The 20,043-nt window shown below is 40.1% G+C and overlaps 2 protein-coding genes across 2 annotated transcripts; both read right to left on the bottom strand.

The window, feature by feature from the left end:
* Positions 1-841: 841 nt before the first annotated feature.
* LOC127786269 (probable protein phosphatase 2C 72) lies at positions 842-5,294 on the bottom strand. Its single transcript, XM_052313606.1, has 5 exons — positions 4,755-5,294; positions 4,199-4,612; positions 3,302-3,669; positions 2,347-2,583; positions 842-1,415 (listed from the first exon to the last, which is right to left on the bottom strand). The coding sequence occupies exons 2-5, from the start codon at positions 4,521-4,523 to the stop codon at positions 1,164-1,166; spliced, it is 1,182 nt and encodes a 393-aa protein (XP_052169566.1). The 5' UTR covers positions 4,524-4,612; positions 4,755-5,294; the 3' UTR covers positions 842-1,163.
* An 11,253-nt stretch (positions 5,295-16,547) lies between these two features.
* Positions 16,548-19,796, bottom strand: LOC127785770 (NEP1-interacting protein 1-like). Its single transcript, XM_052313165.1, has 5 exons — positions 19,509-19,796; positions 19,259-19,437; positions 18,156-18,239; positions 17,282-17,449; positions 16,548-16,995 (listed from the first exon to the last, which is right to left on the bottom strand). The coding sequence occupies exons 1-5, from the start codon at positions 19,654-19,656 to the stop codon at positions 16,873-16,875; spliced, it is 702 nt and encodes a 233-aa protein (XP_052169125.1). The 5' UTR covers positions 19,657-19,796; the 3' UTR covers positions 16,548-16,872.
* Between the last annotated feature and the right edge of the window lie 247 nt (positions 19,797-20,043).

Here is a 20,043-nt window from a genome sequence, read left to right as displayed (position 1 = left end):
GAAATAACCCAGCGAAATTTGTTGAGGGAACCCAGACATTTGTGGAGGGTGACGTGCATTTTTGCTTGAGACGTCTGTACTCTGTAGAACGGGAGCATGCATTTTCACGTTTGAAGGGTAAAAGAAAACCGTAGACTATAGTGAGAGACTCTGATGTTCTACGTTTCACGAGCAGTAAACAACACAAATCATGTTCTTGCTATTTCATCCATTATATAATATAAACTCATTTTATCCTGCTCCAATGCAATCCTGTCAATTCATGACACAGTTTTTGCATTAGTTCTAAATTCATTCCTGTGACACGATTACGAAAATGACACGCCAAAAGAAACACATACTTCTGAGAAACGATCAAACCAACAAACATAAACAAATCTCTCAAACCCCCTGAAGAAATATTCCACCAAGACATCCTAAATTATTTATTTTCCCCGTAATCTGATCATGCTAGTTGGTTATTCAGATTTCATAGTTTTGCTACCGAGCGTTGGTACGCACGCTGAGCAGCGCAGGAACCAGTTAACCACATGTGCCGCACCAAACTAGCAACAGATGCATCAACTGAAAAGGTGAACACAAAATGCATGCAATCACAACGGCTTCACCGTTTCATGCTGCCCCCAATTTTGGTTGACATCTGTCATAATCATGTAAACAGCAGGATGCTGACAAAGGCTGAGTTCAACAGATTTTTACAATCATCATCTTCACAGGCCACTTTTGATTCATCATTGAATTCATGGTGGCTGGAAACTATTATCATGAAAGCAACCTGCTGCTCATAGAAAAGGTTGTCTCAAGGTGACGCGATAAAACAGCATTGTGATTTCTGAAGGAGTTAACAAAAGAAGGGATGATGAACTATTATCACAAGATGATCCAGAGAATGTACAACCACCTGATATCCCATGAGCGTGAAAAAAGGGGTGAAAAAGAAAAGCTAAGAATAATCTAATCTTATACCTTGCTATCAGTACACTAGTCACCAAGTTTGAATCTAAAAAGGTTTTACAAGAACAACGCAGAAGAAATCACGCAACAGTTAATCACAACTGATGCTCTCTTCCTTTTCCTTTTCTTCCTCTTTTTTTTTCTTTTTTTTCTTTTTTGGTCTTCTTGCATTCTTAAATTCGGTGCTGTTTTTAAAAAGAGCTTCTTAGCTATGTAGGAACTGAGAATGGAGCAAGGGAATTTGCAGGGAGAGTAACACCACCCCCTCGAAGAGAAACTGAAGGTCGGCTCCAGTTAGCAGTGGTTATGGCATTCGAATCAAAGAACACCACAACAACTGTTATATCATCATGGAAGTGCCGCCTTACCCCACGATCGATTTTCTTCAGATCTGAATACCTCATCTCCCTCTTTTTTGCTGCCTGCTGCATTGCAGCCTTTACTAGTCTTCTAGCAATCCCCTGATACGCAGGAAGTTATAGTAGCATTAGTAAGATAAGCAATTAATTGTTATCTGTAAGATGAATAAAAGCACAAAAAAATAGAGTACAAGATTTCATTTGATGAGGCTGGGTTGCACTACATGATCTGGAACTAATAAGTTTAGAAAACCATTTAAGATGGATCCGTAGTGAGCATCTTGAGGTGGACAGATATAGTGTGTGAAGTTGCAAGGAATATGAACAAATTAGCAACGTAACAGCTCATCAGTATTGATCTTCATGTATAGTGCATATATTAATAGGATCCATATCATATCAACAATTGAAGAATTTCAGTGCAAACAATTTAACTATTTAAGTGACACATGTATTTTCATGAATCGAATTCATTCAAGGATTAAGAATCAAATAAAGTGATAGGAAAAGGATTATACAGCGTAAAGAAAGAACCTGCTAGATTATCAGGGGCATAGGATTGGATGGAGAAAAATTACAGAATTCGGACCAAATACAGTGCAGTTGTCTCAAACAACATTAACAAATTGATCATACCCCTAATAGCAGATCCCGTACAAATCTGAATTCCTAAAACACCTACAGGGCTACAACCAATAAACAGCTACAATCCTAAAGGCTTTCTACTCACAATGTAAAGGTGCCTACATAATTTCATATGGTATCGTATTAACATATACCTAACAAGTTCTTTCTGAATATTTGTTACATTTAAAAGAAACTTAGAACAGCAAGTTCTAAAGATATTCAACATGATCTTCTCTACTTTCTCAGACAATTGACATCCAATCATCTATTTACCCTAATGATAATAACAATCAAAGCATGTAACTATTACAAAAACGTATCAAGATTTCTTTTATTGGACAAGCAATAATATGAACAAGCACTTCGCCATTGAAATAATTAATTTACATAAGATAAGAACACATACATTGCGGGGATTATGTTGGACAAGATCAACTGCTTCCTGATTACTAATATGCTCCCATAGTCCATCAGATGCAAAAATGATGAACTGATCAGTTGTCTGTAATTGGTGTACAACAATAGCTGGTTCAGAACTAAGAAGAGGCCTCCTGAAAGTTTCTTGAAGCCGAAATTTGCTATGCAAAGGTTCTCTGTTGAACTCCGGTTTCTTCAGATACACATCTCCAATGGATCTTGTTATCTGGAACACACCATCACACCACGTAAGATGTGCTGTGGGAACGCAGCAGTCTAAACAAAATATCACGGCACCTCTTATACACACTAATTACCAGAAGCAATCAGAATAATTGTTCCTTCAGGGAGATTGCAATTGAATTCAAGAACTTTACATCATATTGGTCTTGGTCCATAACAGCAGTGTCATGTTATTGCAGTTGCATTAGTTTTAGAGATAAAAAGATCGATTCATGGTTATTGAAACTTGAAAAGAAGCATAATTATCGAATCACTTATATTTATTTAGCTGTGATAAATGAGATTTTCCTCTTACCAAACAAAGAAACAAAAGACACTAAATTCTGCAGAAGTTGCCATCACATAGCATGTTCTAAAGGGTTTGAAATTACCAGATTAATTGGGAAAAAGAGAAACATGTACACTTATTTTATGAAGGCAGGTCCAGATTATAACAGTACAGATGGATGGCGTACATAATAGAGCATTACTCCATCCGTATCAGAGAAGTACAATTCTAATTTTGGACATAAACCTAAGAGTGGCACAGCAAACACAATTATGCTTTCAGTTGGCTGACTATAATCTAGTCCCATGCCAATCGCATGGGAAAGTCTGCGAGTTATTATTAGAACAAGACGTCAAGATTCTACAAAATAATTAGATGAGTCAAAATGAATAGACAACAAATAGCAAAATAATTAAGACGTCCAGATATGTACCTGGATAATACCCTTCACACGCCAAACATTGTGCTTTAGAACCACAATATGGGGATCATCAGGATGTGCTGCCTGCAGCTCTCGCCTGACCTCTTCAAAGGATGCATTGTGTTCTGCTGACAACTGCATAGCCAGAACCTCTCCAGTTCCCTTCACAAGTCTACCGAGAACAGCACGGGAATCGCCAAGGTTTGCAATATATAGATTTCCAGCACAGATCACACCAACCAGACAGCAAGAGCCTACTGCCGCTAATTGAGGCCTCATCGACCATTGACTACTAACTACAGAAAAGAATCCCTCCTCAGTTGCTCGAAACGCCTTCCGAATCACATCCGCTGACATGCACTTGTGCTCAGAAGCAAATCCTGAAAAAGGAAGGTAATCATGGGCATGCACAACTGATGATTGGCAAGTAATTAAAGCTATAGAGATGCACAGGCAGAAATGATTATTAGCAGTTACTTGTAAACAAATAATTATACAATCAGATGTAACTAGAAGATGCCATGCTTTATATTCATAAAAAAATTCTTGCAGTCAGTTTCTAAACTGGCATGTGATGTGTTTAATTACATTCCAGAAAATCATCTATGGGTCAAAATTAGGGCAATCCTGGCCCCTGGTCTAATAGTAGATGCATTCAAATACGCGCGCGCTTTTTCGCGGTAATATGCACAGAACCACATCTCATGCAATGATGCAATGCAGCTTATAACAGATATCTACTCAACTGAAAACCATTTTCGCTCGACAACTATCAATATCAAACACATCTACACTTGCAGCACATCATAAACAATTGGACCAATCACCTATTAATCAGATAGCACAGCGAGATCGGCATTGGATCAAAGGGTGAAGATTTTCAGCAGCAGTAGTCAGTAGAGGCCTCACCCCTCAGATGGTTGAAGAGATGGTCATTGATGTAGCGCGCCGTCTCCGGGCCTCCATGCCCATCATAGACGCCCACAAGAGTGCCCTGCAGGTTGGGATCCGTGGTGCTCAGTGGCCCGGATTCCACCTGGCTGTGGTCCTCGAGCAGGTTGTTGGCCTGGACCACGGCCATCGAGAACTCGCCGGCGACGAGCTGGCCGGCGTCCTTGTACCACAGCAGCCCATCCTGCCGCCCCGCCGCATCCGATCCTTTGCGGGGGCGCCCGGCCGGCGACGACGCCGGGCCCCAGCAAGATCTCAAGTATTCCATCGCAGCAGATAGCATCCTTCATCTCCGACACCTCCCCATCGCCCACTTCCTCACAAAGCCCATTCCTTTACCTTCCCTCTCCTCCTCTCGTTTCTTCGCGAAACCTGCAATTGCATCCAAACAAACACGCATCCCAGGATCAAGAACCACAAACCATATGATCATCAGAGGGAGAAGGATCAACGAGACAACCCTACTCTACTTGCATTTTGGAACATAAGGAGAAAGAAGCGAAAAAGAACTCGCCTTTTTTTTCTCTCTTTCTTTCTAGGATTAGCTTCGAGATTCCTGCGCGATCGATCTCGCAGCCGAAAGGGGTGGCCTTAGATCTGGAAGGAACCAATCGATCTCAAGCTCGGAGGAAGCAGCAAGGATTGGGTTTTTGGTGGAGAAACGGTGGGCTCCTCCTCTCCTCTCCAGGATCCAAAAGAAGCAACCAGGAAACTGAACCAAGACGACTAAAAAAAGATGCGCTTTTTCGCTTCTCCCCCCCTGCCTACCTCTCCTGCCAAATCTTGCAGACAGCCTCGATGAACAGATAGATCAGGGTATCTTTTTTATCTCCTCCTCCACTACACAAACAAACTGCACAACACAATCAAGAGAGGAGGAAGGGAAAAAAAAAAACTGCAAAAGAAGCAACCAGGAAGAGAGAGAGGTTCAGGGCCAGCAAGGCAGGGGCTCAGAGATGGGCTCTACAAGTCCTAATTTCTGAGAGGGATTTGGGAGTGGTGGTGGTGACTGTTTTTGTGCCCTTTTGTTCCATTTTAAATCTCTTTTTTTCTTCTTCTTTTCTTGCTCTCTACACCTTTCTTACCTAGAAAGAAAAGAAAAAGGGACATTTATGTATGTAGCTCTACTATACTAGTACTACTCTTTTTTTCCTTTCCTCTCTATCTCTTTTCTTTTCCTCCTCCTTGTCAATATGCATGACGTGCTGTTTTGTATCTTTGCTGGTCTCACATGGTTTGACCTGTTTTGTTTCTTCATCGCTACTCTTCAGATTTCAGATGTACTTGAAAAAAATATCTTTCATGTACAAATATCAGTGAAAATTAACTGCAAAAATGCAGGACTATTCGTATAAGTATTTGATCTGAAACTTAATAGAGTATTGGACCAGCTACAGTGCCTTTAATTGGAGATTTGTCAAGTACTCTGAAATCTCACATAATACATAGAAATCATTCAATGTAATTTCATGCCATCTTTATGACATGTTCAAAACGTATTAATCGTATTATTGTCGTATAATATCTATTTTTATTATTACAATAAATTAAATGTTTTAACAAATAAACCTAACAAATAGTTTAGAATTAGTGGGCTAAGCACTGTATTAGAAGAAATTTTGAAAAAAAAACATACTTTTGTATAGATGTGGAGTAAATAAGCCAACCATCCGATAAAATAGCTGAAAATAACTATTGTATAATAACTTAGGGTGTGTCCATATATGCTGGTTTCCAACCCGAAAATAACATTGAAAACGGAGCAATCCATTAAAACGTGATTAATTAAGTATTTGCTATTTTTTAAAAAATGGATTAATATATTTTTTAAGCAACTTTCGTATAGAAATTATTTTAAAAAAATACACCGTTTAATAGTTTGAAAAGCGTGCGCGTGAAAAACAAGAAATATGGATTGGGAAAAAGGGGTGCCGAACACACCCTTAGTGATGCGCCTTGCTTAACTGACAGTGGCTAATTAACTTATTTAAACCACCAGCCAAGCTCCATGCACGGATGGATCGATCGAACATGGCGTCCAAATTGGCGCGGCGACGTTCGGAGAAATTTCATGGGATTTGGACGCTAGCCGAGCCGAGGAGCAGGAGGAGAAGATTTATCGATTAAACAATGGTGACCCAACGCATTCAGCCTGCCTGCCAATTGTATGAGGTGACGCGGACGAAACGCAACTCGGCGCGGCGCGCGACACACATGGCGTTGCCGTGGCGGCGAGCGCGATGCCACGGCGAACGCGGCGCGCATGCGTGCGCCACGCCACGCCACGGCGATCGGCGCCGACGACGACTTCTCTCGCTCGTCGCTACGGAACAACGGATATGATGACATGTACTAGTACAATCTGCATTCTGTGCTTCAGCCTGAAGACTCCCATTTGGGCCTCTGGATGGATTCATATTCTCGTGGTGTTCGAATGGCGGGGTTTACATTATCTGTTGACCACTAAATTTTAAGCCCCGTCGGTATTACGGTTTTCGATAAATTTCGACTAATTACTATTTAACCTTCGAAATTCTAATCGAAAACTAATTCCGAGCTCGAAAACCGACCGGCTTTCGTCGGCTCTGTTAACCCTGTCGTATGATACATTTATGCTGAGTTGTAAACTTCGATTTCAATGTACAACCTTCTTTTGTGTTTCAGTTCCAAACGGTAATATACTTTTACAAATTTAATAGTTAATATTTAATTAATTATACGCTAATGAGTCATCCTATTTTACTTATAGTTAACACGCTTCTCCAATAAAGAGTTTCAAACGGGGTCTTAGAGATTTAATCAAAGAGGAAAAACGTAATTTTGGTTGTGTGTCATTTCGTGGACGGGTCAAGAGATACGAGGAATGGAACGGACGGTGGTGCCATTACGCGGTTTAGTGACTAGTGAGTATATCTTGGCATGGGGTTTGGGCTGTGTTTAGATTCAAACTTTGGATCCAAACTTCAGTCCTTTTCCATCACATCAACCTGTCATACACTCACAACTTTTCAGTCACATTATCTTCAATTTCAACAAAAATCCAATCTTTGCCATCAACTAAACACAGCCTTGGTGATTTGCATTTGGTCGGTGGTGCGGATGAGTTCATCATGGCTTGGGTGCCGGATATTTGACATGGAGAGATAACAGTGCGCCGATATTTAAAAGTGATGTTTAAAATAGCACGAACTGAACTTTTATTTATTTTCAAACTAAAAGATATACTACCTTCTTCGTAAAATATATATCATTGAGCTTTTACGTAACATTTAATCATTTGTCTTATTAAAGAATTAGTATAAATATATAAAAATATTAGTTAAAAGCATATTTATTTAATAATAATAAAATTAAATAGAATAAATAACATATATAATTTTTTTAAAATAAAATATATAGTCAAACGTTATGCTGAAAATAAACGGCGACAGGCAGGTGAGCATCGAGCACTGGGCCGGCAGGCTGTGGCCTCGCTGGCCGCCACTCCGGCCGCGGCAGCTGGGGCCGTGGGCCCTGCTCCAACGCATCTTGAGCCGTCCGATCAAAATCCTGCGTCTCCTGTGCATGGGCCCAACGGCGACAGGTTAATCAATGGCTAACTTCTCCTGTGCTCTCTGCGTCGCCCGGTCACCGGTCAGAAAAATCATATAATTGTACAGTAAACTTGCATCACTATCACGTGCGGAACTCTATTATTTCTGAGAATTCTTCGTGGATTCGTGCATGTGTGAGAGCCTCGCGAAATCCCAGATGCATACTCTCTTTATCCTATAAAAAACCTAATCTAATTCTGAATATGATGTATTCTAATTCTGAATATGATGTATTTTTAAGTATATATAAATATGGACACATCTCTGTCTAGATTTATTATATTAAAATATGTTATATCTAATTTCTGATTTTTTTTAGGACAAAGGGAGTATGTTTGATTTGGTTAACATAATTTCCATGAAAACTAGTACCAGTACTAACATTTTCCCCGTGAAAAGATCTGCGAATTTGATTTTACTGAAAGTATAAAGCAGCTGGTACCGTAAATTCACGAGAAGAATCGAAAATTCGGAACCGAAGATTTCCGTGACAGAGAGAGGCTGGATATATATGCAGCGACTAAAGATCTGCATAGTAAAATCTCTAGTTTTTTTTTTCCTTTACTACAAAATCTGCATCTGTCACGTACATATGCTCGGTTACTTTTAAGCTTTCAATTAACAGATGGATTAATTAATTTAAGGATACTTAACTAACAGCAAACAAAACGAGAAGGCAACAGCAATAATTGAGACGCGCTTTACAAAAGCTACACAAACCAAATTCCAGTTCCTCCGATTAATCACAAATTCGCAATTCACACACACACACACATCAAGAACGTACGATCGAAGATCAATCACGCACTCCATCGACGAAAGCCGTTGCGACCTTTTACCAGTTCGATCCATTGCACATGATATGAGCGATGCAGATTAATTAACTAAAGTTAGCTGCAAATCATCACACATATGCGATCGAGAATTAAGAGATTAATTGATCGGTGTCAATCGCAATTATGCAAAGCCGAGGGATAATCGCCTACATCCATGCAAAAAGGTGTACAATTGATCGATGATCTGCTCTGCAAGTGGGCAGAGGCCATGCAAACGTAATTAAGCTCGATCTGGATGTGACATCTCGAACCTTGGCATGTGATCCATCCAGCTTGAGCTTGAAGAAATAACTAGCTAGCTCGGCTCATTTCCTTATAATTAATTATTCATGGAATTATTAAAATAAAATATTTACTTCATATTTTAAAAAAAATAAGTTTTTTTTATAAAAGTTCTTCTACTAGGATAATTTGTTCTAAGCTATGTGTTAAATTTATGTATCAAAATAATACTTAATTTGTTCTTGTAATAAATAGATAATCCGTGTCAATAATTCGCTTCATATAATCTAAACCAAACCATTAAGAATGCTCTCATGGATCCATCAATCATTAGTTCGAACCTTAATTTTTTTGCTCCTTAATTAATTACCACCGTTACTCTCATGGAGTATTTCTTAATTAATTTGTCTGTTACCATTTCTGATAGATGATTCCTTTGCGGCGAAAATATTAATTGTATATTAGTCAGGTCGTGGAAAGCGGTCAAAGTGGCCGGGTGATTTCTTGGAGTGTAATTTACGGCAGGAACTACGAAGGATTAATACTCACTGACCCGGTTGGAGTCAAGCGGCAAAATTCTACGGTGACGATGCTGATGATGGCGTGAACGTTATGTACATATGCATATGCAATGAGCAGTTACTGATTAATTAAGTACAGTACTACAGTGTTGTATTGTTCGTGCATATGCATATATACGCAATGATCAGTTACATGTTCATAAACTGAATGAATTTAACTGAAGAATTATAGGCATGTTTACTTATCAGGACGACCAATACATATTTAACATAAAACCCTCTACTAAATCTTATGAATTTTGGATCATTCGATCAAGATCTAACACCCCACAACCCACCCCACAACGGCACAGCCCTCCCCCTTTCCTTCTTCAGATCTTCCTCTTAACTCGCGAAGCATGCTGCCGCCCTCTACCCTTAATTTATTTATGAGCTCCAACGATCCCTCCATTAGTAGGTGCCAATACCCCACCCTCCTCCTCTATCCCCGGCGATCTCTATCATCGAATCCGTCATTATCATTCGCTACCACCTATCTAGTTAGCCAATATTTTTCCACCTCATACCCCTTTTCCATCTCATCGACGTCGCCCTGCACCTTCTAACCTCTTCGCTTTGCCCCTAACCCCTATCTTGCCCATTGCTAACCTCCCTCTAAGGCATGAAACTCCTCCGGCTTCCACCTCTCCCAACCCCTCTTTCACCTTAACTCTATCACCTAAACCTACATAGATGTTAGGCCAACGCCATCACACCGGAGTAACTCGTCGGAGCTAAAGGAGAAGAAGGTTGGGCAGGATGCGATGATCCAAAATCCATTAGATTTGGGATTCTGTTTTTGTCGCATGTAGGACTTTTTTTATTGTTTATATAGATGTGGATTTTATAACTATATATATAGTGCCATGAGCAGTATAATACTCCTTTTAATTTCTTAGAGTCGTATAACCTGCCAGAAAAAATGCTCTAGTACGTGCACGTACGGCCGGCCGCCCTCTCTAGTTGACCTGGTAATTTAATTAGTTTGTATGCTGGATCTAATAATGGCTGAGTCGGATTAGCATCATCAGCTGGATGCTACGTGCAATCTAAATTATGAATGTTGTGCTTGCCTTGACCATCGATCGATGGAATGGGATTCGACGGCATGCAAATGCACGCATGCACCCTCCATTATTCTTCCCAAGGGGATCATCATGTTATTTGACCTAGCAAGATAGCAGGTAATTAATTAGTTTAAGATGGGTTTAATTAGAGAGTCCGGCTAGCTAGGTAGCTGACTCGGATCAACATCAGCTCAAATGTTCTCTCAAACTCTGCTGCTCGACGTGATTCTCGGCCATACTGTTCAAAAAAGACTTCAATTTTAATATATCTTATATTACCTCCATCCTGAAAAAAATATTTTTATACGCCTCATTTTTATACATGTAGATGTAGATAAGAGTGAAACGTACCAACGTAAAGCTAAAATGACTAAACCTTACATTTTTTTCTCAAACTCCAATACATTTATTCCCCCATTTTCTCAAACTTCAATGAAATTGTCCTTCATTTTCTCAAATTATAATATTTGTTTTAAAGATAAAAGTATTTGCAGGATAAATAAAGAGGAAACAAAATAAAGCCCGTGTAGGGCGGAGGGAGTAGCAAATTCAGCGAGCACAATCGGCAATCATGCTTTTTTTTTTCTTCCTTTGTTTTTATTGCGATACGATGCATCAGAAGTTAAAATTAAACAGAGGCACGCGTCCGATGACTCGATGAGTAGTACGATGAGGCCACCTGCTGTGACGTACTCCCTTCGTTTCAAAATAAATCGGTCTCTTACCCGCATATAATATAATGAATCTGAATATAAAGATATTTAGATTCATCGTATTACGATGCATTATATTTCGTATGGGATTGATTTATTTTGTAATGGAGGCAGCAGTATAGACGATGTTGGTATTAAAGTTAATGATTAAATTGGTAATAATTTTCAAACCCATAAAGGTCTTAGGCAAGGGAATTTTTTATCTCCAATTATTTTTAATATAGTGGCTGATATGCTTGCTTTACTGATTAAGAGGGCTAAAGATGCTAGTTCTATAAATGGTGTAATTCCTCATTTGGTAGATGATGGTTTATCTATATTGCAGTATGCAGATGATACTATTATTTTTCTAGAGCATAATTTATAGCAAGCAAAGAATCTAAAATTGATTTTATCCGTATTTGAAAAGCTCCCTGGTTTGAAAATTAATTTTCACAAAAGTGAATTGTTTTGCTTCGGTCAAGCGAAGGATCATTACGATCAATATTCTAATATGAGTAAAATGCACCATCGATCCTTAAACTTGTCAGGAGATTTCACTTCGGTCCACGAACTTGCAAAGCGCATATTAAGGCCCCTAAACTTGGTTTACTATATCATCCCGGTCCAAAGCCGCGTTTGACCGTGGTCTTGCCTACATGGCACACCATGTGGACGATGACATGGATTTTTATTTTATTTTTTCTCCTTTCTTCCTTCTTTTTTTCTCTTTCTTCCTTGTCGAAAAGATGAAAATGCCTCATACACGTCATCGTCCTTTCATAAAAGAGAAAAGAGAAGGAAGAAGGGAGAAAAATAAAAAAAATCCATGTCATCGTCCACGTGGCGTGACACGTAGACAAGACCACGGTCAAACGCGGCTTTGGACCGGGATGATACAATAAACCAAGTTTAGAGATCTCAATGTGCGATTTGCAAGTTCGTAGACCTAAGTAAAATCTGCCGACAAGTTTAAGGACCGCTGGTGCATTTTACTCTTCTAATATCTTTGGTTGTAAGTTAGGCTTTCTTCCTGTCAAATATCTTGGTATTCCAATACATTTTAGAAAGCTAGGTAACAAAGACTGGAAGGTTATTGAATAAAGAATTGAGAAAAAACTTAGTAGTTGGAAAGGTAAGTATATGTCTGTGGGTGGTAGATTGGTGTTGATTAATTCTGTACTTTCAAGTTTAGCTATATTTATGATTTCCTTTTTTAGATACCGAAAGGGGTACTTCAAATAATTGATTATTATAGATCTCGCTTTTTTTTTGCAAGGAGATGATCATAAGAAAAGGTACAGACTTACTAGATGGGATATCATTTGCCAGCCCAAAGATCAGGGTGGTTTAGGGGTTCATAATTTGGAAATACAAAATAAATGTCTTTTGAGTAAATGGTTGTTTAAGTTAATTAATGAACAAGGGGTTTGGCAAGACTTATTGAGGAGGAAATATCTTCATAATAAGTCTATTACTCAAGTGGATAAGAAGCAAGGTGACTCTCATTTTTGGTCAGGTCTCATGAAAGTTAAGGATACTTTCTTAAACATGGGTTCCATAATTGTGAATAGTGGGGAACAAACTAGATTTTGGGAAGATAAATGGTTAGGTAACTTAGCCTTTAAAGATAAGTATCCCTCTTTATATGCCATTGTCCAAAGGAAATGTTCTTCAATTACTAGTGTTATGAGATCTGTTCCACTTAATGTTTCTTTTAGGAGAGCTTTAGTTAGTCAGAATCTTATTTTTTGGTATGAGTTGTGTGCTTCTATTATACATATCCAGTTGAATCATTCTTCTGATTGTTTTAGATGGAACTTTAATCAGAATGGAAGGTTCTCGGTTAGGTTAATGTATCTTGCTTTAATTAATAATGGTTATATTGAGAAATAAAATGATTAGGAAGCTTAAGATGCCGCTTAAGATTAAGATCTTCATGTGGTACTTACTTAAAGGGGTTGTGTTAACCAAAGACAATATAGCAAGACGGAATTGGAATGGTAGTTTAAGATGTTGTTTTTTAATAAAAAATGAGAATATTCAACATCTTTTCATGGATTGCCATTATGCATACTTTATAGGGAGAGCAATACAATATTCTTTTGGTCTATGCCCTCCTAGTAGTATGTCACATATTTTTGATGGTTGGTTTGGGGGTGGACAAGAAAAGGAGTAAGCTTATACTTGTGGGAGCCTCTGCAATATGTTGGGCTCTGTGGTTGAGCATGAATGATTTTGTTTTTGACAAATCACCATCTATTACATATATGCAGGTAATTTTCAGGGCAACATATTGGCTCCGGTGTTGGGCTCAGTTACAAAGATGTGATGAAGATGACGAGTTTATGAAGGTTGCATGCCGTAGGCTTGAGACGACAGTTATGCAACCTTTTGCCAATTATGGTTGGAGATTTCAAATAGACTTTAATAACGTGTTCTCCTTATCTTAGATGGGTTATTTTTTATTTTAAGTGCGTGTTCTCAATGTTTTGTTGAACTACACTCTGAGTACAACTTTGTAATAATTGGCTGTAGCTCGTTTTAAGCAAAAGCCGGGATATTCTATTCCATTATCTTAAAAAAAACAGACGATGTGAACTTGAGAAGAGAGAAGTTAATTAAGGCTGTGTTTATATATAAAGTTTGGATCCAAACTTTAGTTCTTTTCCATCACATCAACCTATCATACAAATACAACTTTTCAGTCACATCATTTTTAATTTCAACAAAAATCTAAATGTTACGCTGTACTAAACACAGCCTAAATTAAGCGTCGGGATCGATGACGCTGGAAAACTGAACTTTTTTCTGAAGAAATCCCTGCATTACGCTGCACACATTAAGGGACGGGACAACGCGGGGCGAGATTTGCTTGAATCGACATGTCAAATCCGCTTGATTATTTAGCATGTCTTGGAGTAACAGTACAGGAACCGAAGATTCGCTCTGTCTGTCCCTGCTTGCAGCCGCTGCTGGTTTGTTTCTGCCGACGTTTTTCCAGATGCATTGCGTAATACTACTTCCGTCCCATATTACTTGTCTTTTTAAGTTTTTGTTTGTTAATATTTAATTATTCGTCTTATTAAAAAAATTTGAAATTATTATTTATTTTTTTTGTCAATTACTTTATTATCAAAAGTACTTTATATATGACTTATCTTTTTTTATATTTACACTAATTTTTTAAATAAAACGAATGGTCAAACGTTACAAATAAAAAATAGAAAACGTCATCTATTATGGGACGGAGGGAGTACTACTAGTAACTGAGATGCTTATTGGTTTCTGTATGATGGCGTCTGCACTGCAAGCGATCGATAAGTTAGCAAAGGCAAGCCTCGATTTTGCTCTAAAATATATACGCTGCCGACGAACTAGATAAGTAGATCGATATATACAGATGAACATACAGACAGACAGAGTCAATATATATATCCATATCATCGTATGATCTTAGATTATATACTCTATGTCTCTATCATCGATCATAAGAGAGGCAAGGAAAACATGCAGAGTTGGGGGAAGTTCAACGTGTGTTTTAACTGTTTATATACGCTGTAACCATCAGACATCTGGAATTAACTAAGGTAGCTAGTCGCGTGAATATCTGCTTATACTTATGGATATGATACATCAGGGCTTGTGTGCCACAGTGACCCCAGCTATATACACGTGTCTCTCCAAATATGCTAATCGATATAGACAAGTGTAGTTTTGACCTTAATTAGCATCAGACAAATAATGCTCAATGATCAGATCAGAGCTTAAACCCAGAGCACAAAACTATAATATTTAAGTCTCCGTCGACTCGTCGAGTGGTTGGTTCTTCAACACAATTGTCAAGTCGTTGTATACACGCTCATGTACTACGGCTCCATGTCGAGCGTTGTCTGCTGCTTCGTCGCAGCTGAATTCTGGCCCCGTCTTCCATTTCTGACTCTGCAAGGGAGCAGATAGCTGACAATCTGACATGCATGTGTCATCCATATCGGACTATTCGTTCGGTCTCAAATATAATTACTCCCTTTATCCTATGGTACACAATATAGCGATTCTGTCCACGTTCAACGAATATGAACTACAATCTAATCAAGCACTATGTTACTATATTTTAAGATGGATTAAGCATTTAGGAGTAATGCATTTTCTTAAAAGATTAAGGTTGAAATGAGAAATGATTATGATCTGTTGAGATGAGAAAGTTGGAAGATAAATAGTTGTATTTTGAGATAATCTTGCAAGTAATTTTAAAATAAAACAGAGGAGGATGCATGCAGATGCCGTCGCAGGCACCAGGACGACGTCAGTGTTCAGAAACAAACCGGAACGCAAGCAATGATGCATCATAATCTGTTTGGTTCGATGCATGCATTTGAATTTTTGTTGGCTGGGGGCCAAAGGGAGTAGGAACTGAAGAAAAGAAGGAAGAACCAAATTCCCTAACCAAAATCAGGGACCGCCCACATCTGAAGCTCTGGTTTTTCAGTGCCTCTTAAGTCTTAATTTGGCAGCCACGAGTTCATAATTAAACAGCGGATTTACGTCGCTTTCCCTCTGCTGGTTTGATTGATCCGTCCACATCTAGCATAATAAGGTGATCAAGATTTGTTTCTAGAAGATCTTTAATTTAGTTTGGTTCTTCTTTCTTTGACCTGAATTTAGTTTGGTACTTTGGTTCTAGGAGCAGTTGAAGCAGTTATTGGACCAAGATGGTGGCCCAGATATACACGTGTGAGAAGGAGGAGAAGAGGGGCCCAGTCATCGTCAGTTTGGGCTCACCAACGGATTACTGGGCTGTGAGCAGAGGCCCATCAGAAGTTTGGGCCTAAAAGCCTAATTTTACAGTGGCTAGCCTATACAGCTCAGTTCCATCTCAATCTGAAGAGTGAGAATTCTGAAATCTGGAGCTGAACATTGTTCAGAATCAACAGATAAGCATACAGCCATTCTTAGCCTTTTAAGTTGTTTTTAATTTCTTAATGGTAGCTGGGAATTTATCCTACCACACTTTTACTTATTTCAGTAAGAACTTGTTGGCTGTGTTATCTTATAACAGAAACCGGGGATATCATATATTTGTATTATCTTAAAAAAGGATAAGCATACGGCCATAGTCCCAGAGCCTGCAAGATCTTCAGAGTTCCATCAGACACACGCAAGCCAGGATCGACCACAATGACACCGAGCCAACCTCTGAAGCAACAACTGTCCTCTTTTCCTTATCCACAGTTTCTGCCAGTTCATTCATCTCATCAAAGTGATTGCTACACACATACCATTTTTTCGCCAACAGTAATTTTACGATTCTTGAAAAGATACCTGAAGTTACAACGATTTTTACTGTAAATTTACAATACATTCCGATACCTCAACGCAACAAGATACCACGGTACAATATTCCCTTCCCGTAACTACTCAAAGACAGTAAAAAAGATTTTTTTTTTTTGGAGGGTCTCATTCTCTCTCCATCTTCACGAGATTGCAATCACTTGCTCACACCCATTCCCCTTACGGGTATCAGGATGCAGTAGTTCGTTCTACTCTACTACACACAACCTATGTACCACGAACTCGATCCACCATTCATCGCCGTGTCCGATTCGGAGTACGATGACATGAACTGATCGTTCATCAGATGCGAGATTTTGATCACGATCGATCAGATGTCTCGCCGGCACAGCGGGCAGGAGCCGTGCCTCACCAGCCAGCAGTCGATGCACGGCACGTGAAACACGTGCCGGCAGCTTGGTAGCCTTCTTGCCATCTCACCTACGCGGAAATCCTGCAAAATTTAACGGATTTGCTATAAACGTGTCATTATAATTTTCACAAGAAAACAGTCAACATGTATTTATTTTATAAGTCTCTAAATTATATAGATAATTTTAGTATATTTATAATGTAAGTCTCAAAATTACATATGTAATTACACTAATTTAACATATTTTTACCAAAAATCTAACATCAGATTTTTAGATAAACCTAAATTTAACCGTGCCAGTCGGATGAATCGTGCATGCTTTCAAAAAGAAAAAAAAAAGGAGACGAGGATTTGGTGAGTAGCCAACCTGGAGGCACACGGAGCAGCAGATGGGCTCGCCGGCGGAGTCGACGGCGTTCTCGCCGGTGATCTTGATCGCCGGCAGCCGGCGGAGCGTGTCCGCCGGTAAACCCTTGGTGCCGCCGGTCTCGAACAGGTCGCTGGTCTCGGCGAACGGCGAGCTGATGGCGCTTATCTGCAAGCAAACGTAACATTCAGATAAATATATAAATAATCTGACGAAAGGTTTACAAACTGCGGTAAATTCCAACAGCGAAACAGTAAAAAAATAATCATCATTTTTTGTAAAGCAGCTATGATGATCTGAATAGCAAATTATATCAGATTGTTACGTCAAACCGAACCACTACATTAGTGTTAGTTAGTTAATTGCAATCATTAGGTACTAGTGCAAGTCTCTTTCTGAATTCTCTCTCTCTCACACACAAAAAAAAGTTTCTTTCATTCACTTGTGGGCGATGAGCTCATTACCCACTACAGTGAGTGATCCACACGATAAGCACAGCCATGTTACTAAACGGATCAGCCCATCAATTCCTTTTCCCAGAAGAAAAAAAAAATGGTCGCATTAGATGAGTAGCAATGGTTGTCTTCTGGGCAATGCATGAACCAACTCCCACTCAAAGAACAACTCAACAAGAACAACAAAATTCTTTTTCCCCTTCAGATTCAGGCTAACAAATGCTGCTACTGCTACTATCATACGCACTATGTATCTGAACTGTGAAGGGTTAACTAAATTGTAAGAGTGGTAGGCCAAGAAAACGCATGTGTGATGGTGGCCTCCATAGATGCGAGAATGAGAGAGCTTATGGGCGAATTTAATCTGGAGCATGGCGAGCCATAACTTGGGAGCATTTGTGCTGAGGTTGAGTGGTTACCTGACTCTGAACCGCGCTCTGAACCGCGGGACCCACCTTCTCCCGCACCAGCCTTCCACTCAGGAGGCTGGAGATGATGTCGACCTGCGTGTACAGTTCAGCAGTACAAAAACACCGTCAAATTCGACTGTTTGAATGGGAGAGTTTGGGGGCATTTTTCGCTGTCAAGAAATTCAGCAAGAAAGTTAAGTTCAGAAGGTTTTCAATTGTGTGTACTGTATGGTTTGATGTGTCAAGAGATGATCTTCTTTTTTTTTTTAAAAAAAAATAAAAGATGTTCTGGTTTTGTTTTTGGATTATAAGATTAGCGTCATCAAAACCTGCCCATGGAAACCTCGGGGCACACCTAATTTCCATCGGCATCAAGCTCACATAAGCTCTGAAAGCGAAAACAAGTGTGCTTAGTTTGTTTTGTTTGACAGGTTTACAGTTGTTCATACCCTTACCATGACCTCCCCAACATGAACAGGTCATCGAATTCAGATCATTTTTGAGATGGACTGGATTTCGGAAGAGGATCCTCCGACGTGAACTTCCCTTGACGTGGTCACTGATAGGTAGGTCCGCGAGAGGTGGGGCCTATATGTCAGTCACCATGTTTCTCGACTTCACGTCAGAGGATCCCAATCCCTGGATTTCCTTTTACAGTTTGGAAATGCTAGTTGAATTCTTGTCAGAATATTTCACAAAATTTGTTTCAAGAAACAAAGATGATTCTAAAAATTTGTAAAAGGGCATGTAGTCTAGTAGTTACATTAACGTGAATAGCACTTCAAGGCCTTGAGTTTAAATCAACGTAGAAACGAATTTCAAATTAGGCAATTTTAAGGGCTAAGTTTCTAATGTAAAATAGTTTCTAATGTAAAAAATACCGCATTTTATCCGGTTGGACGTAGAGGTCGGGTAAGAAAAAACCCTTCTCAAGAAAAAATGATTCCAGAAACAGAGGAGGAGAAAACAACATGAATTTCAGAGGCCAAAAACTGCAGCGAATGATTGATTCGTCTGAACTCTGCTCTTGCGTCTCCGAAAAATATAATCCGGAATGCTTGGAGATGATCATGGGAGGCCAGACGAGAGAAGCAATGTGTGTTTGGGCGTACCATGTAGACGAGGCACCAGACGGCGGAGTCGCTGGAGTGCCAGAGGTCGCGCGACGACTCGGCGACCTCGATGGAGAAGACGGCGCCGGAGATGGCGCCGATGCCGGCGCCGCGCAGCATTCCGCTCTCCGTCGCCAGCCCGATCGCGCTCCCGGTCACCGCCCCGACCACCGACCCCACTGCACACACACTCGCAGTCAGCACCAAGAACCAACCAATCAACCGTGTCAGAGCGCGCCGGCGCATGCACCTGCGGCGAAGACGCAGGTGGCGACGGCGCAGAGCACCCTGCACGCGAAGCCGATCGCCGCCGAGCCAAAGCCGTCGGTGCCGCCGGCCCATTGCACCACCTCCGGCGCCACAGGAGACGACGACGAGGAGCTCGGAGACGCGTCCATTGGTTGCAGACTCGCAAACCAAACCAACAACAACAACAACAACAACAACAACAAGAAGCTCGGAGATGGTGGAAATGGAGGTTAGCTCAGTGTGATTGTGGAGGTAAGCTAAGCGAGGAGAAGAGAAGCTGCTATAAATAGGCGGCAATCCATGGTCGCTCGACTAGGCAAAAGACGCAAGCTGATGGCGACGCCGCGATATGAGGCAGAGCCCACCGGTTTCTCTCGCTGCAATCCACTGGCCTGAATGAGTGGCCGGTTTTCCCTTCCTGCACATTTGGGGGGGCCAGGGCAGTGGTGTGCCCTACCCTGCTACTGTCCGACTCCATCTCGGATTTCGGATTCTTCGTATTGGTCCGTGATGATTATTGTCATCATTTCTTTTTT

Source organism: Oryza glaberrima, chromosome 10, assembly GCF_000147395.1.
Source record: "Oryza glaberrima chromosome 10, OglaRS2, whole genome shotgun sequence".
In the NCBI taxonomy this organism is placed as follows: Eukaryota; Viridiplantae; Streptophyta; class Magnoliopsida; order Poales; family Poaceae; genus Oryza; species Oryza glaberrima.
This window is presented reverse-complemented; position numbering and strand designations above follow the sequence as displayed.